The 24,581-nt window shown below is 44.8% G+C and overlaps 2 protein-coding genes and 1 long non-coding RNA gene across 6 annotated transcripts in view; 1 reads left to right on the top strand and 2 right to left on the bottom strand.

Moving 5' to 3' along the window:
- Positions 1 to 5,725, bottom strand: part of LOC133493167 (uncharacterized) — a 45,281-nt gene extending 39,556 nt beyond the window's left edge. For 2 of the 3 annotated variants that reach the window (XR_009792878.1, XR_009792879.1), the window contains exons 1-5: positions 4,681 to 5,725; positions 4,493 to 4,582; positions 2,514 to 4,357; positions 2,336 to 2,432; positions 1,981 to 2,139 (exon numbers count right to left, since the gene is read on the bottom strand). This is a non-coding gene — a long non-coding RNA (uncharacterized LOC133493167). The remainder of the gene's footprint in view (positions 1 to 1,980; positions 2,140 to 2,335; positions 2,433 to 2,513; positions 4,358 to 4,492; positions 4,583 to 4,680) is intronic. The other variant, XR_009792877.1, reaches the window with a different exon arrangement.
- Positions 5,726 to 10,679: 4,954 nt separating this feature from the next.
- st8sia1 (ST8 alpha-N-acetyl-neuraminide alpha-2,8-sialyltransferase 1) lies at positions 10,680 to 20,374 on the bottom strand. Its single transcript, XM_061807102.1, has 5 exons — positions 18,526 to 20,374; positions 17,113 to 17,257; positions 13,642 to 13,751; positions 13,026 to 13,118; positions 10,680 to 12,597 (listed from the first exon to the last, which is right to left on the bottom strand). Exons 1-5 carry the CDS (start codon positions 18,705 to 18,707, stop codon positions 12,135 to 12,137), a joined length of 993 nt encoding a protein of 330 aa, XP_061663086.1. The 5' UTR covers positions 18,708 to 20,374; the 3' UTR covers positions 10,680 to 12,134.
- Positions 18,322 to 23,510, top strand: LOC133493591 (troponin I, slow skeletal muscle-like). 2 transcript variants are annotated; one of them, XM_061807104.1, is made up of 8 exons: positions 18,322 to 18,338; positions 20,400 to 20,565; positions 20,879 to 20,920; positions 21,887 to 21,928; positions 22,000 to 22,131; positions 22,192 to 22,281; positions 23,026 to 23,208; positions 23,283 to 23,510. In XM_061807104.1, the coding sequence occupies exons 3-8, from the start codon at positions 20,879 to 20,881 to the stop codon at positions 23,382 to 23,384; spliced, it is 591 nt and encodes a 196-aa protein (XP_061663088.1). In that variant the 5' UTR covers positions 18,322 to 18,338; positions 20,400 to 20,565; the 3' UTR covers positions 23,385 to 23,510. The 2 variants fall into 2 exon arrangements, with proteins under 2 accessions (XP_061663088.1, XP_061663087.1); XM_061807103.1 differs by lacking the exon at positions 18,322 to 18,338 and adding an exon at positions 18,716 to 18,842.
- Positions 23,511 to 24,581: the final 1,071 nt, after the last annotated feature.

Raw genomic sequence — 24,581 nt, 5'->3', positions numbered from 1 at the left:
CAAGACAGTGAGTCATGCTTCACCACCGAGAATTCAACCCAAAAAAAAAAAAAAAAAAAAAAAATCAATTTTCTCCTTTTTTACCTCTCTCTCTCTCCCTCGCGCTTCTAAGGCCTGGCGAGGCGGCGTCGGGATAATCGATTGCCACCGCCTTTGTCCTCCAGCCGAGTGTCAGCCACAGTTTAGAGTAGGTGGACAAATATTTATTTGATTTGTATGTTTAGAGTAACAAATTGCTGTTTTTCAAAAATCCACAATGTCTCAAAAAAATGCATCACAGACGACTCGTGATGTCACTGTTTGGTATAAAGTGGTACAGTAAGTTAAGATAGCCCCCAGCAATGCCGCGACCCTTGTGGGGACAAGCAGCTCAGAAAACGGAGGGATTGATGGATAGCTGACGGGCCGCGTGTCCTGTGGCAGGTGTTGCTCGTGGGGTTGAGGTTTATATTGTCCTCTGCGCGCTCCGCGTGCTATCGATCGTCTTCAATCTTATTTAGCCGCCGCCGAAACTCGCAGTCGCGCATCGACTCGAGAATATTACACCTCGTGTTTGTCACGGCCGGCGACATCTTCATCACGACGTGGTCACTCGTTTATTTTTCTTTTGAGAGGTTCAGAGCGTTTGAGGCCAAATGTCTGATAACTACAAGGGGAAAAAAATGGGAAAATCACATTCATAGGCGACAGCGGATGGCCTCGAAGCTTTATTTTTTTTTTAGATTTATTAAATCGTTCAAAAAACAATTTGCTCATTTTTATCAAAATGGAATGGCTAGCCTGCAGGGCTTGAACCAAGCATGAAAGTGCACCATTTACTGCTGCTTCACATATTTCACAGTCATTTAGGATTGGAAATATTAATGCTTTCGTAATGCAGTTTAAAAAAAAAACAATCTACTCGTATCCCTGGTCAAGTTTTGCTTGGTTTGTGAACTTTTGCAAAGATGTCTTTACCTTTCAAAAAGATATTTTTATGATTTTGGATAAGGTTGTTGTTGCTGGTCACATTTGTGTATTTTATCCATCCACAAAGCGGCAGTCATCCTACCACAGTTCAACGGATATTGAACTGCTCCTTTTGGCGTGTACGCATGTGCTACCTGGGCACGATATAATACATACATCCACTTCCACGGTGACATCTCATTTTCTCACTAAGATACACTAATGCCAGTTATTCTTCACAGAGGATAAAGAATATATGCTTGAGTACAGTACTGTTATATGATCTGTCGACGTTATTTGACATACATCAATGTTATCTTGTCTGTGGCATTTCCCTTTGTTTTAGCATAAAGTTTTGCAAGACTTGCAGAAAACCATTTTTAAAAAAATATTTTGGGATACAGCTACTGCATTAAGTACATTTATGTACATAAATAGGTGACCCTTAGTTTCTCCTATATATTGAACTGAAACAGTTTAGTCAAATTTAAAATATTTGTTTAATTGCAGTAATCAATTATTGGTTTGTAATCTGACTTTAAATGAATTATTAAATTTGTATTATCAACGTAAACAATTGCTAAGAAAATTTATTGTATTTTTTAATGTAATTTGTGTAAAAAAACTTTTAAAAAAAGATTAGTATTTCTATTTTTACTCCCTCACGTAGTTCTCAAAATATTAGCAACAGCTCTCGGTACACCGTCTATAGGACACCACAAGAATAAAACAGAGTGTTACATAAAAACTGTGATGACAAATGATGGTGCGGTTCTCCCTAAGGTTATGTCCAGCAGGTTTTTGCCTTGTTGAAGGGTTTTGGACCCGGGATCTATTTTTAGCACAATGGCGGCGTTGTTGCTGTCCTGCGGTGACGCAGTGTGGCTAGCTGGTTTTTTTTTTTTTTTTTTTTTAATAAAATCGAAGAGGCCTCAGGTGGCATCTTCGCCTTATTAGAGGCCGAGAGGGTGTAAGGTTGAGGTCAAAGGTCAGGGGGCTTCACGCAGCTAGAAGAATGCGCAGCGTACGCACCTGAGCCACAGAGGGGAGGAGCACTCAAGATGGCGGCTGACTTTTTCTGGCTCGGCCTGAGCGATGTTGGCGAGGCGTTCAGGTAGTGGCCATCTGCTGTTTACTCGCCGCCACCGCCGCCCTCGACGACGTCTGACAATGACACAGCCGTCTGCGCCACTGCACCCACACACAAAAAAAAAAAACACAAATGCTCATGTGGGCGACTTTTTTGCTGCTTTCAGTCAGTCAACAGCAACAGGGACCGTGTCGCTGCAGTGCACCAAAATTTGAGTAAGGGGGGGGGGGGGGGGGTCACAAAACCTAATTGGCGTTGGTTGACTCATTCAGGACAAGAAGAAGAATGGGACGTTACCTTTCGGTATTTGACCCCTCCTGTCACATCGGCTCATTAGTCAAGAAGGGTCCCAGGGACGTTTGCGCCGCGTCTATTTCCGTCCCCGTTCTGGACTCTGGGGGGTACAAGCATAGAACATCATGGCATGGCAGCCACATAGGTGCGCACGTCTAAATGTGGCAGTATGCAGTGATACTTCTTTAACTGTGTCAAGGACACGAGAGTTGCAGTGCAGTTCCGGAAGCTGAAATTAGAAGAGAGACGGCTGCCATGGTAACGATGCCACTAATTGATGTACACTGCGTGGCGAGAGAGTAAACTATCGATAGAAACACAGCAACCATGACACACGGGCCTGGACCAATCCAAAATTGATGGATGATGCGGCAGTGCTCATTAATTCTCCGCCGGTGGTCCTGTCCAAGTGTCTAACTAAACACACACACACACACACACATTATATGCGCACGAGGCTTCAGGTGTAATTGCTGGCCGTCACTCTTGACTGCTGCGCCGCACAATTCGAGGCCAGCAACCAGCAGTGACGTCACTGTAATTACAGGCCGCCAGATTGACAATTACACGGAGCATCTAAAAAGTCGTCAGAAGGTCCACAAATCATCCACATCGCAATTATATGAAATACTGGTTCACTAAACCCCTGGAATAATTTTTTTGAGCGACGTGCGAGGCTGTGCTTTTGCGTGAAGCTAGTGCCACCGTGTGGCAGTTTATAGTACTGCAGACATAATTCATAAATACATAGCAAGAGTAAGCAAAAAAAAAAGTGGGGGGGGGGGGGACATATGAACACTATACTCTCAAAAAGTTGATTCCGACAAGAGTTTGTAACGTTAAGTATTTTATAGTGCTGTCAGACTTTATTAACCCTATATAGTTATTTTCCTTGGAGGATTAAAAACTGTGACCACCAAGCAAAAAAATAGATTTTCAATATTTTTTGTTTTCCCAACTTCAGCCCTTGGAGGGAGGATTTCCTGTCCGCTATCAAAGTGTATGAACAGGTTGCTATTAACTAGTTGACATAACAGTAAATAAACCCTCTAGTAACAATTTGTCTCCGGCAGTCATTGGTCAGGCAATGGATGAAAAGTTACTTTCTTTGAATTATGACATTTCTCTTTTGAGGGTTTGAATCCAAAATGTCTTGCCAATTTGGGGAATTCTATTTTATGGCCTTGACTTTGGTTTATAACTGCACTTTCCAGTGTATTTGTTCACAGTTGTCTGGAGTAGCTCCAGCAATGACAATCTATTGCCTTAGCCGGACAAATTTGGAATTTTTCCAAATTTTGATCGCTAGGCATTTAATTGTCATTTATTATGCACAGATCCCATTCAATTGTTTCTTCTCTAATGTTTTGATACTTCCAACGAATAAGTTTCTAATTACGCCATCTTGTGTCAAAGGTCAGAGAACATAAGTGATAGAACCCATCGCTAATTTATCAGATTGCTCTAAGGATTGTGATGTCATTTAAAACCTATCCATAGATTGTCGTTCCTTACCTCAACACCGGCCTGCTGCCTGTTGAACATTAAACATTTACAGCACTTTGACAAAAAAAACAAAAGATCAGTTGACATGAAACTTTTATTTGTACAGATTGCACAGATGATATTTCAATTATAACATTGATCCACGCCTAATTCCAATTAGAACTTTGATCCACGATATTTATAGTATACACACGCTCCGACAGTGATCCACGGCTCAAAATAAAAATGTCTTCGCATGCAATAAAGTCACCTTTCAGGTGGTCCTGGGTCTCCCCGCAGCAGAGCCTGTGGTCCCCCCGGTGGGCAGGCAGGCGAGCAAGCAGGGGCTGACCTGCAAAACGCTCACACAGTGACAGAGGTTGCATGGCACCATTTGAAGGACAGAGCAGTGCAACAATACCTGGCCGGGTTTGCTTGTTACCTGACTTTTAAGGCAGTGGCCGCACTGCCAGCTCAGGTGCGTTTTGCTCCGCTCGCTCGCTCGTCGAGGGGGCGAAGAGCACTCCCTACTGGGCGCCACTGCGAGACAGATACAGCCCGTGAATGGAGCGGCAACGACATACACTGATACAAGCAGCACCGCTTTTGACCCATTCGGACAAAAAAAAAAAAAAAATTGGGGGGGAAAAAGGTGTAAATATGCGCTATTCACACCTTTTCCAATTCGAAGGGGGGAAAAGTTGCTGCTTCGTCATTGCGTCCTCGGTGTTACCAACACAGGCCAAACATTTCCTCAAAGTCCCTCTGTTGGAAGGCAAGACAATTCTCATAATATTCTGAATCCAGCGCGGTGTACACGCGGCCGGGTGAGAGGCATTCGCCGTAAAGAAGAGACGAAGTACCGAGCGAGGCCGGTGCTTCGTTCTCTCGGTTATTGAGACTCGACGCCATGTTGTCTTCATATTCGCGAATCAGGTATTGCGTCGTGTTCTCCGGCGCCATTGCCCCGGGGTGAAGTCGCCTCGCACAGGCCGCCGCTCGTCGCTCCTCTCTCGGCTCCGCGTTGGTCAACTTGGCTGACGGTCGACGGTCCCGTCCGTGGACCTTCCTGGTTCTCGTAGACTTGACAGCGGCGACGGTGCGCCGACATTGCCCGAAGGCCTCGTCCTCCTCGGCGGCCACGCGGAGTTGCGTCCAACGTAGCTTGTTTGCAGGCTTCAAGTTTAACCGGACAGCGTCCATGTGTTTGGAAGTAGCCATATCCATTGTTTTAATATACATTTCAATAGTTTGTGAACCTAAAAAAAAAAAAAAATTCTTAACTAAGCTTCTCCGAAAAAAAATCGAGGTTTTATCCGGGTTGACTAACACGACGTATTGTACGTAACGCGAACGTCGCTCTTTTTATTAAAACGCTTACCCATAATGCCTTGCTTTGGTCGCCTTTATGACGTTACTGCCATCTAGTGGAGCGGAGAAGGGACGTCAATCTTTAATTTCACGATTCAAAGAAACGCAGATCGATGTAACTTATTCTTTTTTTGCCTGCCAGTCACTGTATGGCCCTGTTTTTTTTTCTTTTTTTTTTAATAGTTCACCCACTAATTGGAAACATTAGCTGCCATTAGAGCGCCCGGAAACAGGTTAGCTTTACACAATTGGCAAATATACGTTCGGCCCGGCCTGAAATTGTCAGAATATAAATGTTTACTTTGCCTTTCTTTGATTAAATAGTTACTTTGCCTTTCATATACATTTGAAGGCTAATTAGCTTTACTTTAAAATATGAAATCCGAATTATCCAACTGATTTAAAATTATAGAAAATACATTTCATTCATATACCTTTTTTCTGGAAAGCATCTGAATATTTGCACCACTACTGAATACGATTAAAAAAAAAAACGTGTGCATTACTTACAAATACCTAATAGTTGTTTTTATGAGTGATCACAGGCGTGTGTGCGTGTGTAAAAATTCTTTACTGCGTATGTATGGCGTTCTTTGTATCTGAAAGCGGTTAAAAAAAAGTGAGATGCACCAGCAGATGGCAGTGTTTCTGCACAGAAAAGGAGCGCACCTCCAAAAGTGCACCTGAGGTGAAGAAGCAGCTTGTGCTGGCCTTGCAGATGCTCTGCAAAGAAAGGCACTCTCGCCTTTTATGGAGTCCTCTGTGGATGTGCATGTGTGCTGTTTTTGTTCTGAAGCATTTTTTAAAGCAACACTGAGGAAATGAAAGTGGAACACGGGGCTTTGTCATGTAAGCCATCTCGGTGTAAATATGATTAATAGCTTTTGTTTTTATAAATAGCTACACTACAGTTAATAGATTCCCAATGATGTTCCTTAATGGGTTGATGCAAGTGTGTCGCGGGTGATGCGGCATCTGCAGGAAACAGACAAAGTGCTCTTTTGTTACAGGAAATCTGAGGTTTTCTGTGTAAACGCGTGCTCTTGAGTGTGACCCGGTTGATAAAGATGGAAGCTGGGCACAGTTCAAGTTTCCTCTGCAGTGCGGTGATGAGGGTGAGGAAGGAGGGAGGGAAATGGCACCGGGCCCAAGGACATCATCCCAAAAAGACATCACTCAGTCAGCCAAATGCAAGTGTGCACCAGCCCGAATGGATTCGCATGTGTCCCGAGATAAGAGGCCATCAGCGTCCATGACTTTGTCACATGATGCTTGACCTCGAGGGAGTTTCCTGATGGCGGCGTTGTCGCATGTGCAAATCCCTCCATGGCAACTGACGTCTGGAATTTTATCTAGTTTTTAGAGCTAACAAACGGAAACAAAGTTTCTCAATTTCGATCATTTTGACGAATCTTCCGAGGGCAGAAGAGTATTGTGGTCTTCAATACCAGCACTGGGCCGTCCACAAGAAAGAGTAGATTTCTTTCATCACGATAAACTAAAGATTAGTTCTACATTTTTCTGTTCTTCAGTGATCAGGATTAGACCATTGATTGGTTTCACCAAAATCACAGTTTCTGACTAAAAAGCAGAGAAAGAAATTCTGTTAGAAGTCATATTTTTGGGGAGTAACTAGTTTTACACTATCTTGTAGACCAAACTCCTGCTACTTTTCGTTTCGGCTTGTCCCGGTAGGGGTTGCCACAGCATGTCATCTTTTTCCATCCAAGCCTATCTCGTGCATCTTCCTCTCTAACCCCAACTGTCCTCATTTCGTCCGTCACGACATCCATCAACCTTCTTTTTGGTCTTCCTCTCGTTTTTTTTTGCCTGGCAGCTCCGTCCTCAGCACCCTTCTACCAATATAGTCACTCTTTCACCTCTGGACATGTCCAAACCATCCAAGTCTGCTTTCTCGATCCTCATCTCCAAAACATCCACTTTGGCTGTCCCTCTAATGAGCTCATTTCAAATCTTATCCAACCTGCTCACTCCGAACGGGAGCCTCAAGATCTTCAATTCTGCCACCTCCAGTTCTGCTTCCTGTTGCTTCAGTGCCATCGTCTCTAATCCGTACTCCGACTCTCTTGTCACATAGAACACCAGACACCTTCCCTCAGCTGTTCCACCCCACTTGGGCCCGTTTCTTCACTTCTTTACAACACTGACCATTGCTCTGTATTGTTGACCCCAAGTATTTGAAGTCGTCCACCATCGCTATCTCTTCTCCCTGGAGCTTCACTCTTCCCCCTCCACTCCCCTCATTCACGCACATATATTCTGTTTTACTTCGACTCATCTTCATTCCTCTCCAGTGCGTGCCTCCATCTTTCTAATTGTTCCTCCACCTGCGTTCACTGCAGATCACAATATCATCTGCGAACATCATGGTCCAAGGGGATTCGTCAGCGTATCCATTACCACAGCGAACAGGAAGGGGCTCAGAGCTGATCCCTGATGCAATCCCACCTTCACCTTAAATACTTCTGCTACGCCTACGGCACACCTCGCTACTGTTCTGCCCTCATACATGTCCTGGACTATTCTAACATAAATTTCTCCACCACACCAGACTTCCGCATGGAGTACCACAGTTCCTCTCTCGGTACTCTGCCATAGGCTGTTAACTGCAATTTGGTTCTCAGCACCTATGAAGAGGAAGTGAGTCAGTATCAGCATAAGGTGCCTTTGAGACTTTCCCATGACTCCCCCCAAAAAGGTTTGCCTGTCCTTTCTCTCTGTCACAGCCCAATGCATTCTGCCTCGTGACCCGTGCAGTCAGACGCTGCGCACATTTGTTTTAAAATGCATCGTGTTCAAAATAGACAAATTTGCCACCTTTTCACCAGAATGCATTGTGCGGCGCCACACGGAGAGATCAAGGTGGCTGTGTGCGTGAGATGCATAATCCTGATTCGGTAAATGTCCAGAGCGCATTGAACATCTGCAGGAATTGTGACTGCCCATTCTCCTTTAGCGTTTTGTGTGCACGTGTGTGAAGAGACGAACGTCACTGAACCATGACCCTGACAGGAAGTGTCTTAACGAACGCTATAAATATCCTGGAGGAGACCTGCTCCGTGTTGAGGGCAAGGCTGAAACCCGTACACACGTGGATGGACTACGAACCACACTGCAAACTTTTCAGTTCTATGTTGTCAAACCCATTAAATGGAGACTTTAAATTGATTGTGAGTGTGACTGTTGTCTGTCTCGATGTGCCCTGCGATTGGCTGGCAACCAGTTCAGAGTGTACCCCGTTTCCTCTCCTCACAGTCCAAAATCTCTCGAGGAAGTCTGTCTTTGAAGTACTCTTGGAGGTGAGTAGGATCTCCCTAAAATCACAGCTTGAAAACAATATGGCAACTCCCTGCATACTTACGGCCATGGCTCCTTGAGACTTTTTCGTAGGTCTATTCGAGGCCCAAGGCTCAGTGGTTAGAGCATTGGTTTGGTAAGTCAAGGGTTGTCACTTAAAATCCCACTGAGACCTCCACTGGCCGAGAGGTTGCGTCAGGAAGGGCATCCCGCGTAAAAACTGCCAAACAAATATGAGCATTCATCTGAGATGTCACGCTGTGGTGACCCCTAATGGGACAAGCTGAAAGAAGCTGACTATCCGTGGGGGGGCGGGGGTGAGGTTGGGGCGGGGAGGGGTGGGGGCATGTGTGTATGGAAATAATGTCGGGCCACTTTTTAAGTTATATTAATGAGCGCTAAAGTGAAGATGCCAGGAAGTTTTGAAACCACAATGGCAGACATCTGGTGGCTTTTAGGGTATTGAGAGTTTTCTGTGGCTCTATTGATAGACAAGCCGACAAAATTTCCAGCTTCTGGGTGACATCAGCCTTGGGGGCAGAATAAATTATCTTTTTTTAAAAAAATTCAGACTGAGCCCCCCCACCCCCACACTTTTCTTTAGGTAACGTTTAAATCCTAGTTTGTGCAATGCATGACTGTTATGCATCAATTAGTTCCAAGTCAGTGCATCCAGGCCTTCCTGATTATATTTACATGCCAATTACACGGTGAGGGTCCTTTCCCAGAACGTAGAACAGAGGTTCCGTTCACCTTTGGAGCCAGGTGACATTTCGTCACAAGTCCCACAGCACCTTTGGATGGCAAGCAGTGATCTTATCTTCCCCTCTCGAGAACTTTGACACTTATTTTCTGTTGACGCTGTCTCCTCCTTCCTCTTAGTTCTTCTCCGGACTCGTGTCCCCATTTCACGCTTTTGTTCCAGCTGGTAGTAATGTAAATAAGTCAATATGTTTAACAAAGGATAGAGGAAACTAATCAAGGTCGGTGCTCTTCAAAGTGACCCGCTCGGGTCATCTCTCCATGCGAAACTCCTTTTTTTTGGAACGCATCCAAGAGGCATTCCGGCGCCCCCTTCCGAGCCCCCCATTTCTCTTCCTACTGTTGGCTGTGTGGTAAATTATGAATTTGTTGAATGGGGGAAGGGATGAAAATGGCACGGTCATCCGGATACAACCTCTCTCTTGTCTTTCAAGTTTAAAAAAAAAAACTTGAGATGGCAGGATGTGATCTACTGCCAAAAGAAGAAGAATAAGAAGTTGCATCAAACAATGTTCCATTTGGAATTTAGAAAATACAGTGCTCAAAACGCTTTTATATCATCTTTAAAAATTCTTTTTAAACACCCATTTAGGTGCAATTTGAGTGAACCTTTAGGCTCGCTGTGCAACTGCATGATGGTGGTGTTAAAATTCTGAGAAGCGCTTTTCCGGGAGATACAATTTACAGCTTCCAAAGTACAGAAATGGTCGAAGCTGCGCAAGTTTGAAGTTTAACGACTTTTTACGGCAATATTTATCTAGTGTCGAATGTGAAAACATTAACTAGACTTCCTGGCAGCAATTCCCATTTGAATAACATTTGACTACAAATCCTCCCACGGGTCGACACTCGTTTGTATGACACTAGCGTAGCCAGGTATTGGATTTCTCGGTTCAAATTGATTTCCGTGCATGAGACATAAATCACTTGAACAAAAGATAGTTTCTGTGCAGGGTCCAAACATGTGACCGAGTACCGCACACATGCTGCAGCGTGATGGCACAGCAAAGAGAGTTTGTGTGCAGGGTTCAAACACGTGACCGAGCACCGCGCACACGCTGCAGTGTGACGGCACGACGTACGCAAGGCCGCAAACAGGAAATGGATGAAAGTGCTGCCTTTGTACTCGTGTTTTCCGCGTCCTGTGTGAAATGATGAGTCATGGCTATCAAACCAATACGCACGGTCTGGAAAATGGGAAGATTCGAAATTCAGCAAACAAAATGGCATCTCTTCCGTGGCGTTATGACCCCTCAAAGCAACGGAAGTTTGGACTACAAATTGCACAGCAACACATGTAGACAGATAACAAAGTATTATTGAAAAAGAAAACCATGAAATTGTCATAAACATTAACTTGCATAACATGAGAGTCAAGAAGAAGCAGTCACGCAGTGGGATCAATTACAAAATGAAACTTTATTCTAAGTCCAAAAGCGGTTAGGTCACCTCTTATTTTCCTTCTAATTTCAGCAGTCTTCACAGTTACAAAAAAAAATGGAATGAAAACATATTTTTTCAAAATTACTCTTTCATTAACCAACACAGCAATTCACATGACGCCACTAAACGTCAGTCACGTTTACATTTTCACAAATTAACACAGATTGTGTCATCAGGCTGATAAAACAGCGCCCAGAAACCTTCACGGGATGCTCGTATTCATTCACATTGAATAAAAAAAACCAAAAAAACAAAAAGGCACTCAACCTTCATCTTGATTGAGAAATGATAAAGGAAAATGTAGTGTTTTGAAAATATGGCACAATCTTGTACAAAACAAATGGCGAGTCAGCAGTTCTATCAAGTGCACTCTTCTGTCTGCAAGCTGCTCCGACGCATTTACAGTGTTTGGCTCTTGTGCACAAAATCACATTTGTATTTTGAAACAAAAATAAAAAAAATGGAGGAGTGAAAAACAAAATCGCACTAAAATGACTGAAATCTATACACGATGGCTCCAGTGGAACAGTCAGCGACGCTGTGGTTGTGCTCTTTGTCTTAAATGTCTTTGGGTCGTGCGTGGGACCGATCCCGAGCGAGGGCGACGGCGTGTTTTTCCCTTTTTCTTTTGATTGTCCCATGCGCCCCCCCACCTCCCCACGAAGCCAATTAAAATGCCACCCGGCTAAAGCAAACGATGATTGCAGGAAAAATGCGGTTTCTCTTGTACTTGTCATACAGGGTACATGTCGATAATCTACATCTGTTTACGACATTTTAAGTGTGTGAAAAAACATGAAGTACAGCAAACCCTCTACTTTGCGGATCACCTATTGCGGATTCGGCGCATCGTGGATTTCTGAGCCCCCCCCCCACACACACACACACAAGGAAAATAAAAAAAAAATCAAAAAATTTGCAACGTACTAATGCGCCATCCCCAGTGGTAACGACATGGACCAATGAAGCAAAAAAAAAAACAAAAAAAAAAACGTCAGCATACATTATTACAGTACTGTAGCGGGAAGCTGCTTTGATAGTGTATAATGCGACATCCCCAGCAAGAAAAAAAAAAACAAAATTCAACTTCGTGGTTTTTCACTTTTTGCAGGTGGGTCTGGTACCAATTAACCGTGAAAAAGGAGGGATTACTGTACATACATATATGAAAAAAAAAAGGTCTTTCGATAGGCCAGCTCGCTGCCAGGCGGGGAAAATCCTTCCACACGGTTCAAACTCCACACTCTTCACCACCACAGTCATCAGGGAGAGTCGCTATTGGAGAAGTGGCTCCCCCTCGCCTTCCGCCAGAGAATCAGGAGTTCGGTGACCCGTATGTCAGGAACATTCCGTAACGACCGACGCCCCGCCTCCTCGCCGGTCCCCAGGAAGCGTGAATATTTGATGCGGGGAGCGCGGCCACTTAACTGCAGCGTCCCAGATTCACGCGCAGGATCCCGCTTTTGTGCAACTCCCACAGCTGCACGAACTCCTCGGGCATGGTGTGGAACCAGCGGAAGGGCGGCATGTTGTCGTAGTAGTGGTGGCTGAGGTGCCGCTCGGCCAGGTCCGAGGAGAAGGGCCAGAAGCCGAAGACGCTCACCTCGTCGCACAGGCTCAGCGCCAGGCTGACTATGAAGAGGCCAGTGGAGAGGCGGCGGGCGTGGACCCTGCGCGCCCTCCAGAACTGACCCACGCTGCGCAGGAAGACGGGGTTGGCGAAGAGCATGGTGACGTTGGACGAGGAGTCGGCCAGCGCGTAGGCGGCGCGCAGCGACGGGTCGGTGCCGGGACGGAAGGAGAAAGCCGGCATGTACAAGAAGCTGGAGCCGTACATCTTCATGCTGTCCACGAAGGGCTTTCGGGACCACAGCAGGTTCTGGAATCTGACAGGACACTTCATTAGGTACACTTGCTGTCATGAGATTCTGGAAACAAACTCAAATCTTGAATTTCACCAAATAATATTTAGCCACTCATCAAAACCGCTTCAACAACAGCTATTTGAACACAAACAACCAAATACTGATGGGCGTAGTATTCTTCTATCCATTGGAAAAAAAAGACAAAAACAAATATTCTCTCAGTTTACCAAAACACTTAGTTGTGAAAATCTTCTGCGCGTATTCTATACATCTGTGTTTTACTGCCACCTGGTGGCCATGGTGCACAGACCAAAAGGAGCATCGAAGTATGAAATGATGATGCACAAGAGTTTAATTCTTTACATTCTCTGATGTCACTGTAGGTTTTTATAAGACCCAATACTTTCGCCTGCTATTTTTGTAATATATAAGATCTGTCGTGCGCGCACCTCTTCTCCATGATGCTGGGATTGGCCGTCACCAGGTGTGTTTTGGACCCGACGTCTTGCACGTACTCACCGAACAGTGGGGGGAGGTTACACCTGCATTTAAAAAAAAAAAAAAATGAAAAATGCAATCCCTGACATTATTGGAGGCTGTCCAAGCGCCGCAAGCAGATTGGGTGAGTCACGCAAATGAGCGGCAAGTCGTCAAACTTGCGCAACTTGTTGCAGCGACGGTTTGTCCTGGGTCCAATTGATCTTTTTCATATTTTAACCGTACGCGTGCATGCGGCCGACACTAAGCACGACTTCCTTTGTACGTATGTTTCAGACAGGCGGATTCTCTCTGGCGTTTTGATGAAACTCGAAGTTGAAATCACGTTTAATGTGAATCCACGAATCTACTGTTGCTCAACGTACCGTACGAATGGTAATGGCATGCGATCAGCGGCTTTAATAATTGACGCAATTATTTTTGTATGACTGTGTAAAGCAACCGCTGTGACCCGAGGCTCATTCAAATTAGCCGAGCAGCGAGTCAAACCGGACTTTTTTTTCCCCATGCCGAGGTCTCGCGCGAAGCCAGCGAACGGCTCGGAAGGCGGCTGGCGGCGGGGGTCACCTCATGACAAAGTCGGCCCGGTCGATGTCGCGGCCGCACTGGCTGTGCCGGAGGATGCCGCCGTTGCCCACCACGGCGCACTTCTTCAGGGGGTGCGGCAGAGGACTGGCCTGGAACAGAGTTATTTAAAAAAATTGTAAAATGCTAATAACTGTTGGAAATACGTCAAATGACAGCGACCAAGACCACCAGATCTGATTATTTAATGGCTACTACATGGTTACTTGATGACTATATTTTATTATAACAACTCATTCATTGTTGAGTATTTTCGAAAAATGAATCACATTTACTGCAAATAGGAATTCCTACACATAATTCCAGAAGATTCAAGTCAAAGGAGTGACGTCATCTTGCTGGCTCCCTTATATAGAAAAAAAAATGTCCGGCTTCTGATAATATTTACAAATCCTCTCTCCTCATCTGGTTTCCGTCAAAAAATTCTATTAATTTGGAGGAGACAAGTGCATGCTCTGGTTTTGGACTACTAATTTGTAATGCAATGATAAGGTGCGTATATGTTTATTTTCTTGGAACATTTGTGACGCAACATCATCATACAACAGTCATGCATCTGTCAGGACATTTTTTTAAAATCCCGCTTTCAACAAGATAGCAAAATGACAGGTCTGCCAAGGCCAAAAGATAATGCAAAGCTTCACTACTAGCTTAACATCTTAGCGTAACATAAAAAAATATGGAAATTATGGCAATTTTGTTTTTAAAAAGTTGAAGAATTTTAACTCAATAATGTTCCACTCCGGTCCTGCGGGTGGCAGTAATGCATTTTACACATTCATGGAAATTCCTCCATATGCTGCAACATCTGCTAGTTCACTTAATGTACTATACCTCATGCATACATCCATTTTCTGAGCCTCTTATCCTCACAAGGGTCGGGGGAATGCTGGAGCCTATCCCAGCTAGCATCGGGCAGGAGGAGGGGCAAACGGAACTGGTTGGCAAGGGAGCCAATCGCAGTGCACATGGAGACAGACAGTCACACTCACAATCACACTTTGAGGCAATTTAGAGTGTCCAATTAATGTTGCATATTTTTGGGATGTGGAATGAAACCAGAGAGCCCGGAGAAAAAAAACCACATAGGCACGAGGAGAACATGGAAACTCCACATTTGAACCCGGGTCCTCAGAATTGTGAGGCCAACGCTCTAACCAGTTTCCACACTGTTCCGCCGACTTTACCTCAACTTTACTATTATTTTTTTTACTCGACTGAAGTGAATTTCATTTTTAGCAATTAAGGTGGTGTAAAATGAGAAAATGAGCACAAGGAGCTGCTGTAGGCCACAACTCACACACAGATGCTCACACGCAAATAAACCAACTCCATCCTCACCAGGCCACGTCCATGAAAGGCACAAATTGACCAAAGATACAACCAATACGATGATTACACTTCACATGAACATTTTCTTTTCTGCCGTTTGTGTGCAACGCAGAGCTAATTTTAGAATTTCATTTCGTTCAGGTCATAACATGAATAGTGTTCATTCACTGAGCCAAGCATCCACTCGCAATGTTTACATTCCCTAGCTAATACCCAAATGCAATAAGAGTGCTTCGAACGAAAGCTTGTCTGTGCTGTGAGCTTTGAATTGCACAACGGGAAGGTGGGGGGGGGGGGCAAACCAATCAAACGCTACGGCGTGTGTGCAACCAATGTGGCAAAACGAGCCTGAAAATGATGTGCTAAAAATAGACACACGTCGGCGAGTCTTGCAGTAAAGCCTGTGCGGCGGAAGAAGCGAGTTTTCCAAATGAGGCATTCACGGCCCTGGTGGAAATGTGGCATCCCTCAGATCACTCACTCATTTTTTTTCTCATGATTTTTACGAAACGAAATGCTCCCGTACTGTATGTCACATAAAGAATACCAAAGAGAGAGCGCATTTTATTTCGCAAAGAATTCCTGACTCTTCCTGTCCATTCACATACCAAACTGATTACATTTCGCAGAAGCATTTGTAATCAGAAATGCCGCTCGCTAATTGTAGCACTAATAGCACGTGCAAAGTGCAGCAAAATCGAGGAGGACTTGGTATCAAAGATAAGGAACTGGCACTTTGCGGGGGATTTCGTTCTTCTCAGTTAATCCTCCTTGTCAGAAGAAAAAGTAAACGCGTATTGTTGTTTTTCCATTATGTTAGCGTGTCAAGATTCAAAATGACAAATTTGGCGAGTTTAAATGCTAAAAATACACAACAAAAAAAAGGGAATTATTGTGAGACTTTGGGAATGTCATGAAAACAGGTCATTGAAAGAAGAACTAAAATAGTAAGAAACTACAATTCACAAGCAAAATCTTGAGAATGAAACAACCAAGAACATCCATCCATCCATTTTCTTAGCCGCTTATCCTCACAAGGGCCACGCGGAGTGCTGGAGCCTATCCCAGCTGTCAACGGGCAGGAGCCAGGTTACACCCTGAACTGGTTGCCAGCCAGTTGTAGGGCACATAGAGACAATCACACCTAGGGGCAATTTAGAGTGTCCAATTAATGTTGCATGTTTTTGGGATGTGGTAGGAACTCGGGAGTCCCCGGAGAAAAGCCACGCAGGCACGGGGAGAACATGCAAACTCCACACAGGCGGGTTCGAGATTGAACCCGGAACCTCAGAAGTGTGAGGCCAACGCTTTACCGGCTGATCCACCGTGTCGCCTTGAATAAGAACATTGTAGCAAAAAATGTGATTCAGATTGGTTTAGTTTTTGCACGTTTGGGTTATGCAAAACAAATGCCGTTGTTCACAGGACACCCCATGATGCCAACATAAAATACGTGTTCAAAGGAAAACTAAGAAACCACATCTCGGGAGCGTTTCCACAACCTTTGCCGTGGAAAAGTGAAACTTGGGTGAGATTTATGGAAATGAGCGCAGTTTGAATTTAAAATACTGCTATTTTTTTTCTTTTTTTGTTACAGTTTCCTACGAAAACCCTTGAAAAGCCCCGAGCATTATCTCGCAAAGGTCTACCGTGGCCACTCTGCCTCTATGATGCGTATCTCTATTCACCTCCCCCTTCATGAATGAGCAAACACAGCTCACGCCTGCAAATTAGGGTCGGATATTCATCTGCTCCCCCCCTCATTTCCCCTGAAGCAGGATATTAATGCAGTGGTCTAAGGCCTCGGTGATCATCTGGCTTATTGGAGCGAGCCCAAAACACCTCTGTTGTGGAACAAAGGAGTCTTATTTGATTTTTTTTTTTTTTTTAATGAAACAACAACAACATTTGGGAGGCTTTATCTTCCCATCGTGTATGCAAAGACATTTAGGCTCAATGAAGGTAACAGCTGGACTTCAACACTGTATTTCCTCTGTAAAATCCGTAAAAATTCCATACAATCTGTTTTATTGGCCGGAATCTCCCAGTCATAAACGCACAGCAGCATCATATTGTGTTCACTGTGCAGGGGAAAACCCCCCCAAACAAATCTTTGCTCACCTGGACAAACAGCGAGTGGGTCTCATTGTTGACCGTGTGCGAGTGGTAGAACTCGCCGTCGTACCACAGCACCTGGCCCACTGGCGCGTTCTCCTTGGTCAGCGCGAAGAGACGCTGAGGGTCGCAGCAGTCGCTGAGGAGCTTCCTGGGAAGAGCAAATTGTTGTGTCAAATTGTCGTTGCAGTTGTGCGAAATACGGATATTAAAAAAAAGCACATTGAAAAGAGGAAAGAACATCCATCCATCCATTTTCTTTGCCGCTTATCCTCACGAGGGTCACAGGAAGTGCGGGAGCCTATCCCAGCTGTCAACGGGCAGGAGGCAGGGTACACCCTGAACTGGTCGCCAGTCAATCGCAGGGCACATAGAGACAAACAGCCGCCCTCACAATAACATCTACGGGCAGTTTAGAGTGTCCAATTAATGTTGCATGTTTTTTGCGATGTGGGAGGAAACCGGAGCGCCCACCCGGAGAAAACCCTCCCAGGCACGGGGAGATCATGCAAACGCCACACAGGCGGGGCCGGGATTGAACCCAGATCCTCAGAACTGTGGGGCCAACGCTTTACTAGCTGAGCCACCATGGCGCGGGAAAAGAACAATAACATGATATTTATTTAGCCACTCAGCTAACAATTCACCTAAAAGCTACATTTTTTTTCAAGCTTGCCAGTCTCATATTTAGGTTTTTGTTCAAAAACTAAGGTTTAAGTTAGCTACAAAAGCTAACAACCAACAAACATTTATAATTTTTTTTAGCTTGTTGATATGAAATTTAGTCACGTTTTGGAGAAAATGGAAAAGTTATGTATGCCAAGTAAGCTAACAATACACAACCTTTTATTATTATTATTATCATCTTGCCAATGTAAAAGTGTTAAGCTAACTCATTTGACATTTATATATGAATATATATATTCTTTTAGCTTCCCACTGTTTAAATTCACATGTTTTAATACCAAAAGTAATTAGTCGCTATTAATAATATTTTGGGAGTGTGGAGCGATGGATGCATTTTTGTAAATACTTTTGAAAATGTATTTTTAGCTTGGCGCTTTGTCCTCACGTTAAGCGTGTCGTCATTAAAAAAAAAAAAAACGAGCAGGCTTTGAACAAAAAAATAAAAGTCATGCACTTGCTTTGGTAGGAAATGGGTTCAGTGTTGGGAAATATATATTTTGTGTTTTGTTTCCCTCCCTACTTTTGATCATAATGCCTTGGTCGAGGTACTGTATACAGTACTTGATTGCTCGCCTCCATCTATTTGTACAGTATTGCTGAGGTTTGACTTTCGGCTCTATTATTGTCATGACCATAATCGGATTTGCCTCTGTTAATTATCTGGACCCAAGTGATGGAATTTATAGACCCAAATAGAATGAAAGTACCACAGAGTTGGTTGTGTGCGTGTACCTGTAAAGGTCGACGCCGGTCTGGTTCCGCTTCCACGCGTGGCCCTGCTGCCTCAGTACCTCTTCCACGATGTCCTTGTCCCGGGGCAGCCGGTACACGGGGAAGACGTAGAACCAGCACAGCAGCAGCACGCACAGGGCGGCCCACGCCGACAGTTTGGCCCGGCAGAACCGCTTCAACATCCTCCCTCGCCGAGCGCCGCTTTTAAAAGAGAGGAGCGCTGCAGCGGAGCCGCAGCCTCATCCCGCACACGCGGAGGGCGCAGTGTAGCAGAAAGCGGCGGCCGGGTCGGGCTGGGTCGGTGGCACGTCGGTCGGGTATGTCGCTCGCCTCACCGGACCGGTTTTGATTTGCGGCGCTTCAGTTTAAGTGGTGAACCGCGTCATTGTCGAGGCGCACGCGGGGGTTTCGTCACCATCGTCGCAGCAGACGAGCCCGTCCGCCGTCTCTCCCTCGTCGGGTGTCCCCCAGCATCCCCCGCCCGCAATGGAGGTGCTGCTTCTCCGCGTGGCTCCCTCACACGTCTCACGGCCTATCCTGGGCCCTCCGCGGGGGAACTGGACTGACTGACCAGTGCTCACCCCCCCCCCTCTTTTTTTTTATTTTATTTTTTTGTCGACCCGTCTACACCCCCCTCCACGGGAACAAACGCGGTTCTCTCGCCAATGGATGAGTGTCAAACTCACCAGAAGCAGCGAGGGGGAAAAAGGAAATGTAACCTTCAAAATAAAAAAAATGTCAAAACGTCTATTTCATAGGTGTCAAACTCTTATATTTGGCCCGCGAGGCAATTTCAAATTAATATTGTAGCTGCCCCGCCGGTATTAGCGTCATCTCAATTTTGTGTGTGTGTGTGTTCAAAAATCTATTTGTTGTATTATTAGTATTATTAGAAGGAAAATTATACCCCAAAATGCAAACATAAAATGTTCTGTTCACATTTTTTAGACATTTTTCATAGCTTGCCTTATTTAGACAAATATTATAGAATGTATTTTAACACGAACAAAGCTTAAAAATAAAATATAAGATATATAACACATTTAGTGGCGTCTTGTGTTCAACAAAATACTTTATAAAGGTTTAAAGTGGTCCAAGTCCCATTCCGGTGTTTACCTGCGCTGGGAGGAAATCTTCTCACCTGTTTTGTCAGAAGTTGGATGAACCTATATCAGAGAAAGTTGAGCGGGGAAAAAAAAACCAATACAAACAGTAAATGACCCCCAACGGCACAAAAGACGTTTTATTGTGAAATTTCCGGTTTAACTTCCACTTTTGCCATTGATAATTGAGTGAGGCAGTGGCATCGTTAAAAACGTGCTTTGCCGCCATCGTCTGGCCAGTTTTGGTACGACACCTAACAACCGCGTTTCATTCTTATCGATTATGCTTATTTGTAAAATTGTCGATTAATCAATTTTTCAAAACCAAACACTAATCAGCATTTATTCATTCAGTCATTCATTTGACACATTCTGGTGTTTTTTAATGGCGCTACAGGCCATTTGTCACCAGCGTAAGCCATTAAGACACATGTGGCACAAAACAAACAAAAAACAATGGCACACAACGACAAGAAGTTGTGACATCATCTTCTCTTTGTGAGCGTGCGCGTATGCGGGGTTGGGTTGCATCAGGAATAGCGCGTCCACCTGCTTAGGATCACTGAAGAGCAATGACAGAACACTCGGGATGGAGGGACAGACAGATAGCGAGATCATCCTCCCTGCATTTGCTGCTATTCCACCCTTTATTTTGCCCTTATTCTCATGAGCAAGGGCCAAGAATGTGTCAAGCGGGTGTTCTGGAGTAGCCCGGGGCTCATCCGGACTTATTCTTGCACTTTATCCCCCCCCATTGGCTGGTCGTGTCAGGGAAGGTCAGATGTCACCACTGGGCCCCGTGCCAGCGCATTCTTGGTGGACCAGACGCTATATCTCGCCCTCCGCTGGGCTGGTATAAAGCCGGCGATTGTCCGAGGGGGTCCATTGTCGGGGGCTGTCCGAGTCTGAGAACACTCCAAAGGCACTCCGAGGTAAGGTAAGTACTCTTTTTTTTTTTTTTTATGTGTAAGTAATACTGTGTTTTAGGAATGCTGACTGACATAGACAAAAAAGAAAAAGAAGGAAGTAAGAGTGGGAAAAGGTCAAGTTTTGTTTATAAAACATGGTAAAAAAAAAAAGAAAAATCAATGCGCAGTTGGGTCAAGCAGTTAAAGATACTCAAAGAACGTCTCCATCTCAGTTTGCCTGGAAATAAACATTTAAAAGTCGTGCCGCAATTCCCCGTTTAATCCTGCTTGTGCCTCCTTCCAATCAACCGCCTCATCCCCGACGCGTCCCGTTCGCCGCAGATGCAGACCAGAACGACAGCGATCAACGCCAAGTGGGATAAGGTGAGTAGTCACTCGCCGCTAATCCTCCATGTTGGTGAGAGGGGACACGCCGTCCTTGCTGCGAGTGTACACCTAATAACCGGCTCCAGCTTATCTACCCCCCACCACCGCGCCCTTCCCCCTGTTGTTATCAGCATCCACGTGAGCGCTCATCCTATAAATATAACTTTTATCTTTTCACGAGCACAGTTGTGTAGTTTGACCATATATGACACGCACTCTTGTTGGAAATGATGGTCAGCGTTGAAAGTGACAGAAAGGTTGCGATGGTGGCAAGTTTGGTCGATTGTTTGTTGGTGTTTTGAGCCATAAAAACAATACAATACAATTTGGGGAATGTTGTTTTTTTTACATGCATGTTTGTCTGAAGTGCTACCAATGTAAAAATTCTACATTGTTGACCTTTCAATTAATTACATTTATTGTAATTATTCCGATTATTCTATCTTGGTTTTGCAGAATTTTGTGTTTTTGATCTGAGAGAGGTGCAGAAGTATTTTTCCCCGCAAAATGTTCATGCTTTACAATCAGCAAAAAAAAAAGACATAATCAGAATTTAATTTTTTTAAAATTTAATTTGGATTTTATGAACTTTTAAAAAGTCATCAACTATTTTATTTTTTGTAAAAAAAGGACACTTTTTAACCATAGTTTATGTTTTTACATTATTTCTAGACTTTTGCATATTTTTTCCCCAGGGAAAGTGTTTGTATTGCTATGTATTGTTGTTGCAATGAATTATGAATATTTTATTTATATAACATTAGTAGTATTCAATTATTTTGTAGGTATTTTTGTACAATGATTTGCTTCTAAAAGATTGTTATTTACTTGAACATTTTGCATTTATATTTTTTAAAATGGTCTCAATATTTTTAGTTCACGTCAATATTCTGGTTATTCTGGTATTTAAAAAACAATGCATTTAATGAAATTTAAAACACTGACAAAAGAACTTTTCTCCAGCCGAAGTCAAAGATCACGGCTTCCCGCAAGCTCTCCTTAAAGGTGAGCAACTCCTGACACGAACGCATCGGGACGCCGTCCCTTTTGATTGACATCAGCTTCCGTCCGATCAGATGCTGCTCCTGACGAGGGCCTGCGAGGATCTGGAGAACGAGAGGCAGGAGAGGGAGGAGGAGAAAGTGCGCTACCTGGAGGAGAAGCTGCCTCCTCTGCAGCTGTCTGGGCTGTCGCTGGACGAGTTGCAGGTACGTCGAGCGGCAATGGAAGACCCGGAGAACCGTCTTGACACATTTTGGCCTCCCCAGAACCTGTGCAAGCAGCTGCACACCAAGATCGACGTGGTGGACGAAGAGAGATACGACTGTGAATCCAAAGTCAACAAGCACAACATCGATGTGAGTTTCTCGCGATCTTTCTGCGTTCAACATCGTTTGCTCCCTTAAAGAGTTTTATGCCGTGGATTTAGAATAAATTAGAATAAGCGAAGCTAATACACAATGGCCATTGCCACAGATGGGCGAACAAAATTAGCATTGATATCGACGTGATTATAAACGAGGCCCCATAGCTCAGTGATTAGAGCATTGGTTTGATAAACCGGGGCTCGTGAGTACGTATCTCACTGAGGCCTCTACTCCCCAAGAGGGGTTGCGGCAGGAAGGGCATCCGGCGTAAAAACTTTACCAAATAAATATGAACGTTCATCTGAGATGTCACGCTGTGGCGACCTCTAATGGGACAAGATGAAAGAAACTTACCCATGGATGTAATTGTAAACATTGCAATACTTTGGAACACTAATGGTAACAACACATGTAGACAGACAATGGCCAAGGCTGGCAGACTAAGCACACAATGCCCATTGAATTCGGTATCAGTCATAACTGACAAATTGGCCAATTCTACTAATCCACTTTCAGTGTTACGACTGTATGTTTTTACAAAGTACAGCCCTGCAGTGTTGTTATTAAAAGACAAATTGCAATTTGTGGGGTTAACTGGAACAAATGAATGGCATTTCCATTCATTTCAATAGGAAAAGATGATTTGGGATAGCACCATGGCATCAATGTCGAGTGAATTTGGAGCGATTTGTTACACATCTTCCACCTGTGAGAGTCGGATTTCCTGTTTGGTAGATCCGTGAGCTGAAGCTGAAGGTGCAGGACCTCGGGGGCAAATTCAAAAAGCCGGCCCTGAGGAAGGTGAGGGTGTCCGCCGACGAGATGATGAGGGCCCTCCTGGGCTCCAAGCACAAGGGCTCCATGGACCTCCGCGCCAACCTCAAGTCTGTCAAGAAGGAGGACGTCAAACAGGACAAGGTACTCCCCCCTCCACAGACTCCCACAATCCCTTGCGGCCTGACACGGAAGATCTCCCGCTTTTCCCTTCCCAGGTGCTGACGAGCGAAGTGGGCGACTGGCGCAAGAACGTGGAGGCCATGTCGGGCATGGAGGGCCGCAAAAAGATGTTCGACACGGGCGGCGCCGCGCAGTGAGCGCGATTCCGAAGACGGGGTCCTGGCTTGGGAAAACGTAGGAACGAGCCTTCCTGTTTGACGGACACTTTTTCAAATCACTTCAACTTTACGCAGGATCCCTTTTGTATTGCTTCGTAGGGGGAAATAAATAACAGTTTTTCCTCATTTGAAACGGAGTTCATCATGTTTTATGTGCACCCTTGTGAGGATGATGAGACTCGTTTAGGTCTTATGGGTAGGAAATGATGACAAAATATAGACATTCCGATTTTATTATCCATAGTGCTTATCAACCTCCAAACCTGATCATTCCGGTTCAGGTCGAATTTGAGATTTTCTCTTGATGGAGGTAAAAATTGTTCAATTGTTTTTTTTTTTTTTTTATAGCATCCAAACTCACTGACGCAAAACGAGCCGCCCTCCACTACGGGGTGCGATGATGCCCTTCCGTCTTTGCGTTCAAACGAACGCCGGGGGAGGTCATAAAAATGGCGCGTTTACCGGGCCAAACTGCAACTTTCTAATCTGGGATGCCCCCCCAACCCCCCCCCCCCCCACCAGACAACAATGGTGGGCGCTCGGGCCGCATATTTTTAACCACTTACCCACGACGCTGCATCACTCTGTCTTTGGAAGGCACCATACATTCCGCGCGCCGTGGGTCCATTCAGCCTTTGTCATCCAACGCTAGGCCGCCACACCGGCAATAACTTTTGGATATCTGCTTACACACACATGTATGAAGCATCTCCCAGCTCATAAGTCCTAAAAGGATGGATGAGGTCGCTCGCATCCGTCTGCGGCCAAGCTCCTGTGTGCCCTTGTGCGACATGACGGCCTTTTCCAAAAATAGTCGCCACATTCACATGGAACAAATGCTGCAGATGTGCTCATCCGGAGATGCCGCATGCAACTGTGGCAAAACGGAGACCTTTTCTCAAAGCCACTAGATGGTAGCAGACCTCCGCACCACAAACGTGTATATCTATATAAAAGTTTTCTGTGGCTTTAAAATACTTTATGTCCATAGGTCAAAGTCTATTGACCTTTTTTTGAACGTGACCACAGTAGCCTGGTAACTGCTGTTGTCGTACGGATTTGTATCAAGCCCAACGTGCCACCGAGCCCGCGATGGCATCCGAAATTGGAGGCCGTGATTAATGGACGCTTGCTCAATGGCTGACCTTGTGGAGATGATTTATCGGGCTTTTTACA

This window comes from Syngnathoides biaculeatus, chromosome 20 (assembly GCF_019802595.1).
Source record: "Syngnathoides biaculeatus isolate LvHL_M chromosome 20, ASM1980259v1, whole genome shotgun sequence".
NCBI lineage: Eukaryota > Metazoa > Chordata > Actinopteri > Syngnathiformes > Syngnathidae > Syngnathoides > Syngnathoides biaculeatus.
The sequence above is the reverse complement of the archived record's forward strand: the minus strand, read 5'-3'. Positions and strand labels throughout refer to the sequence as shown.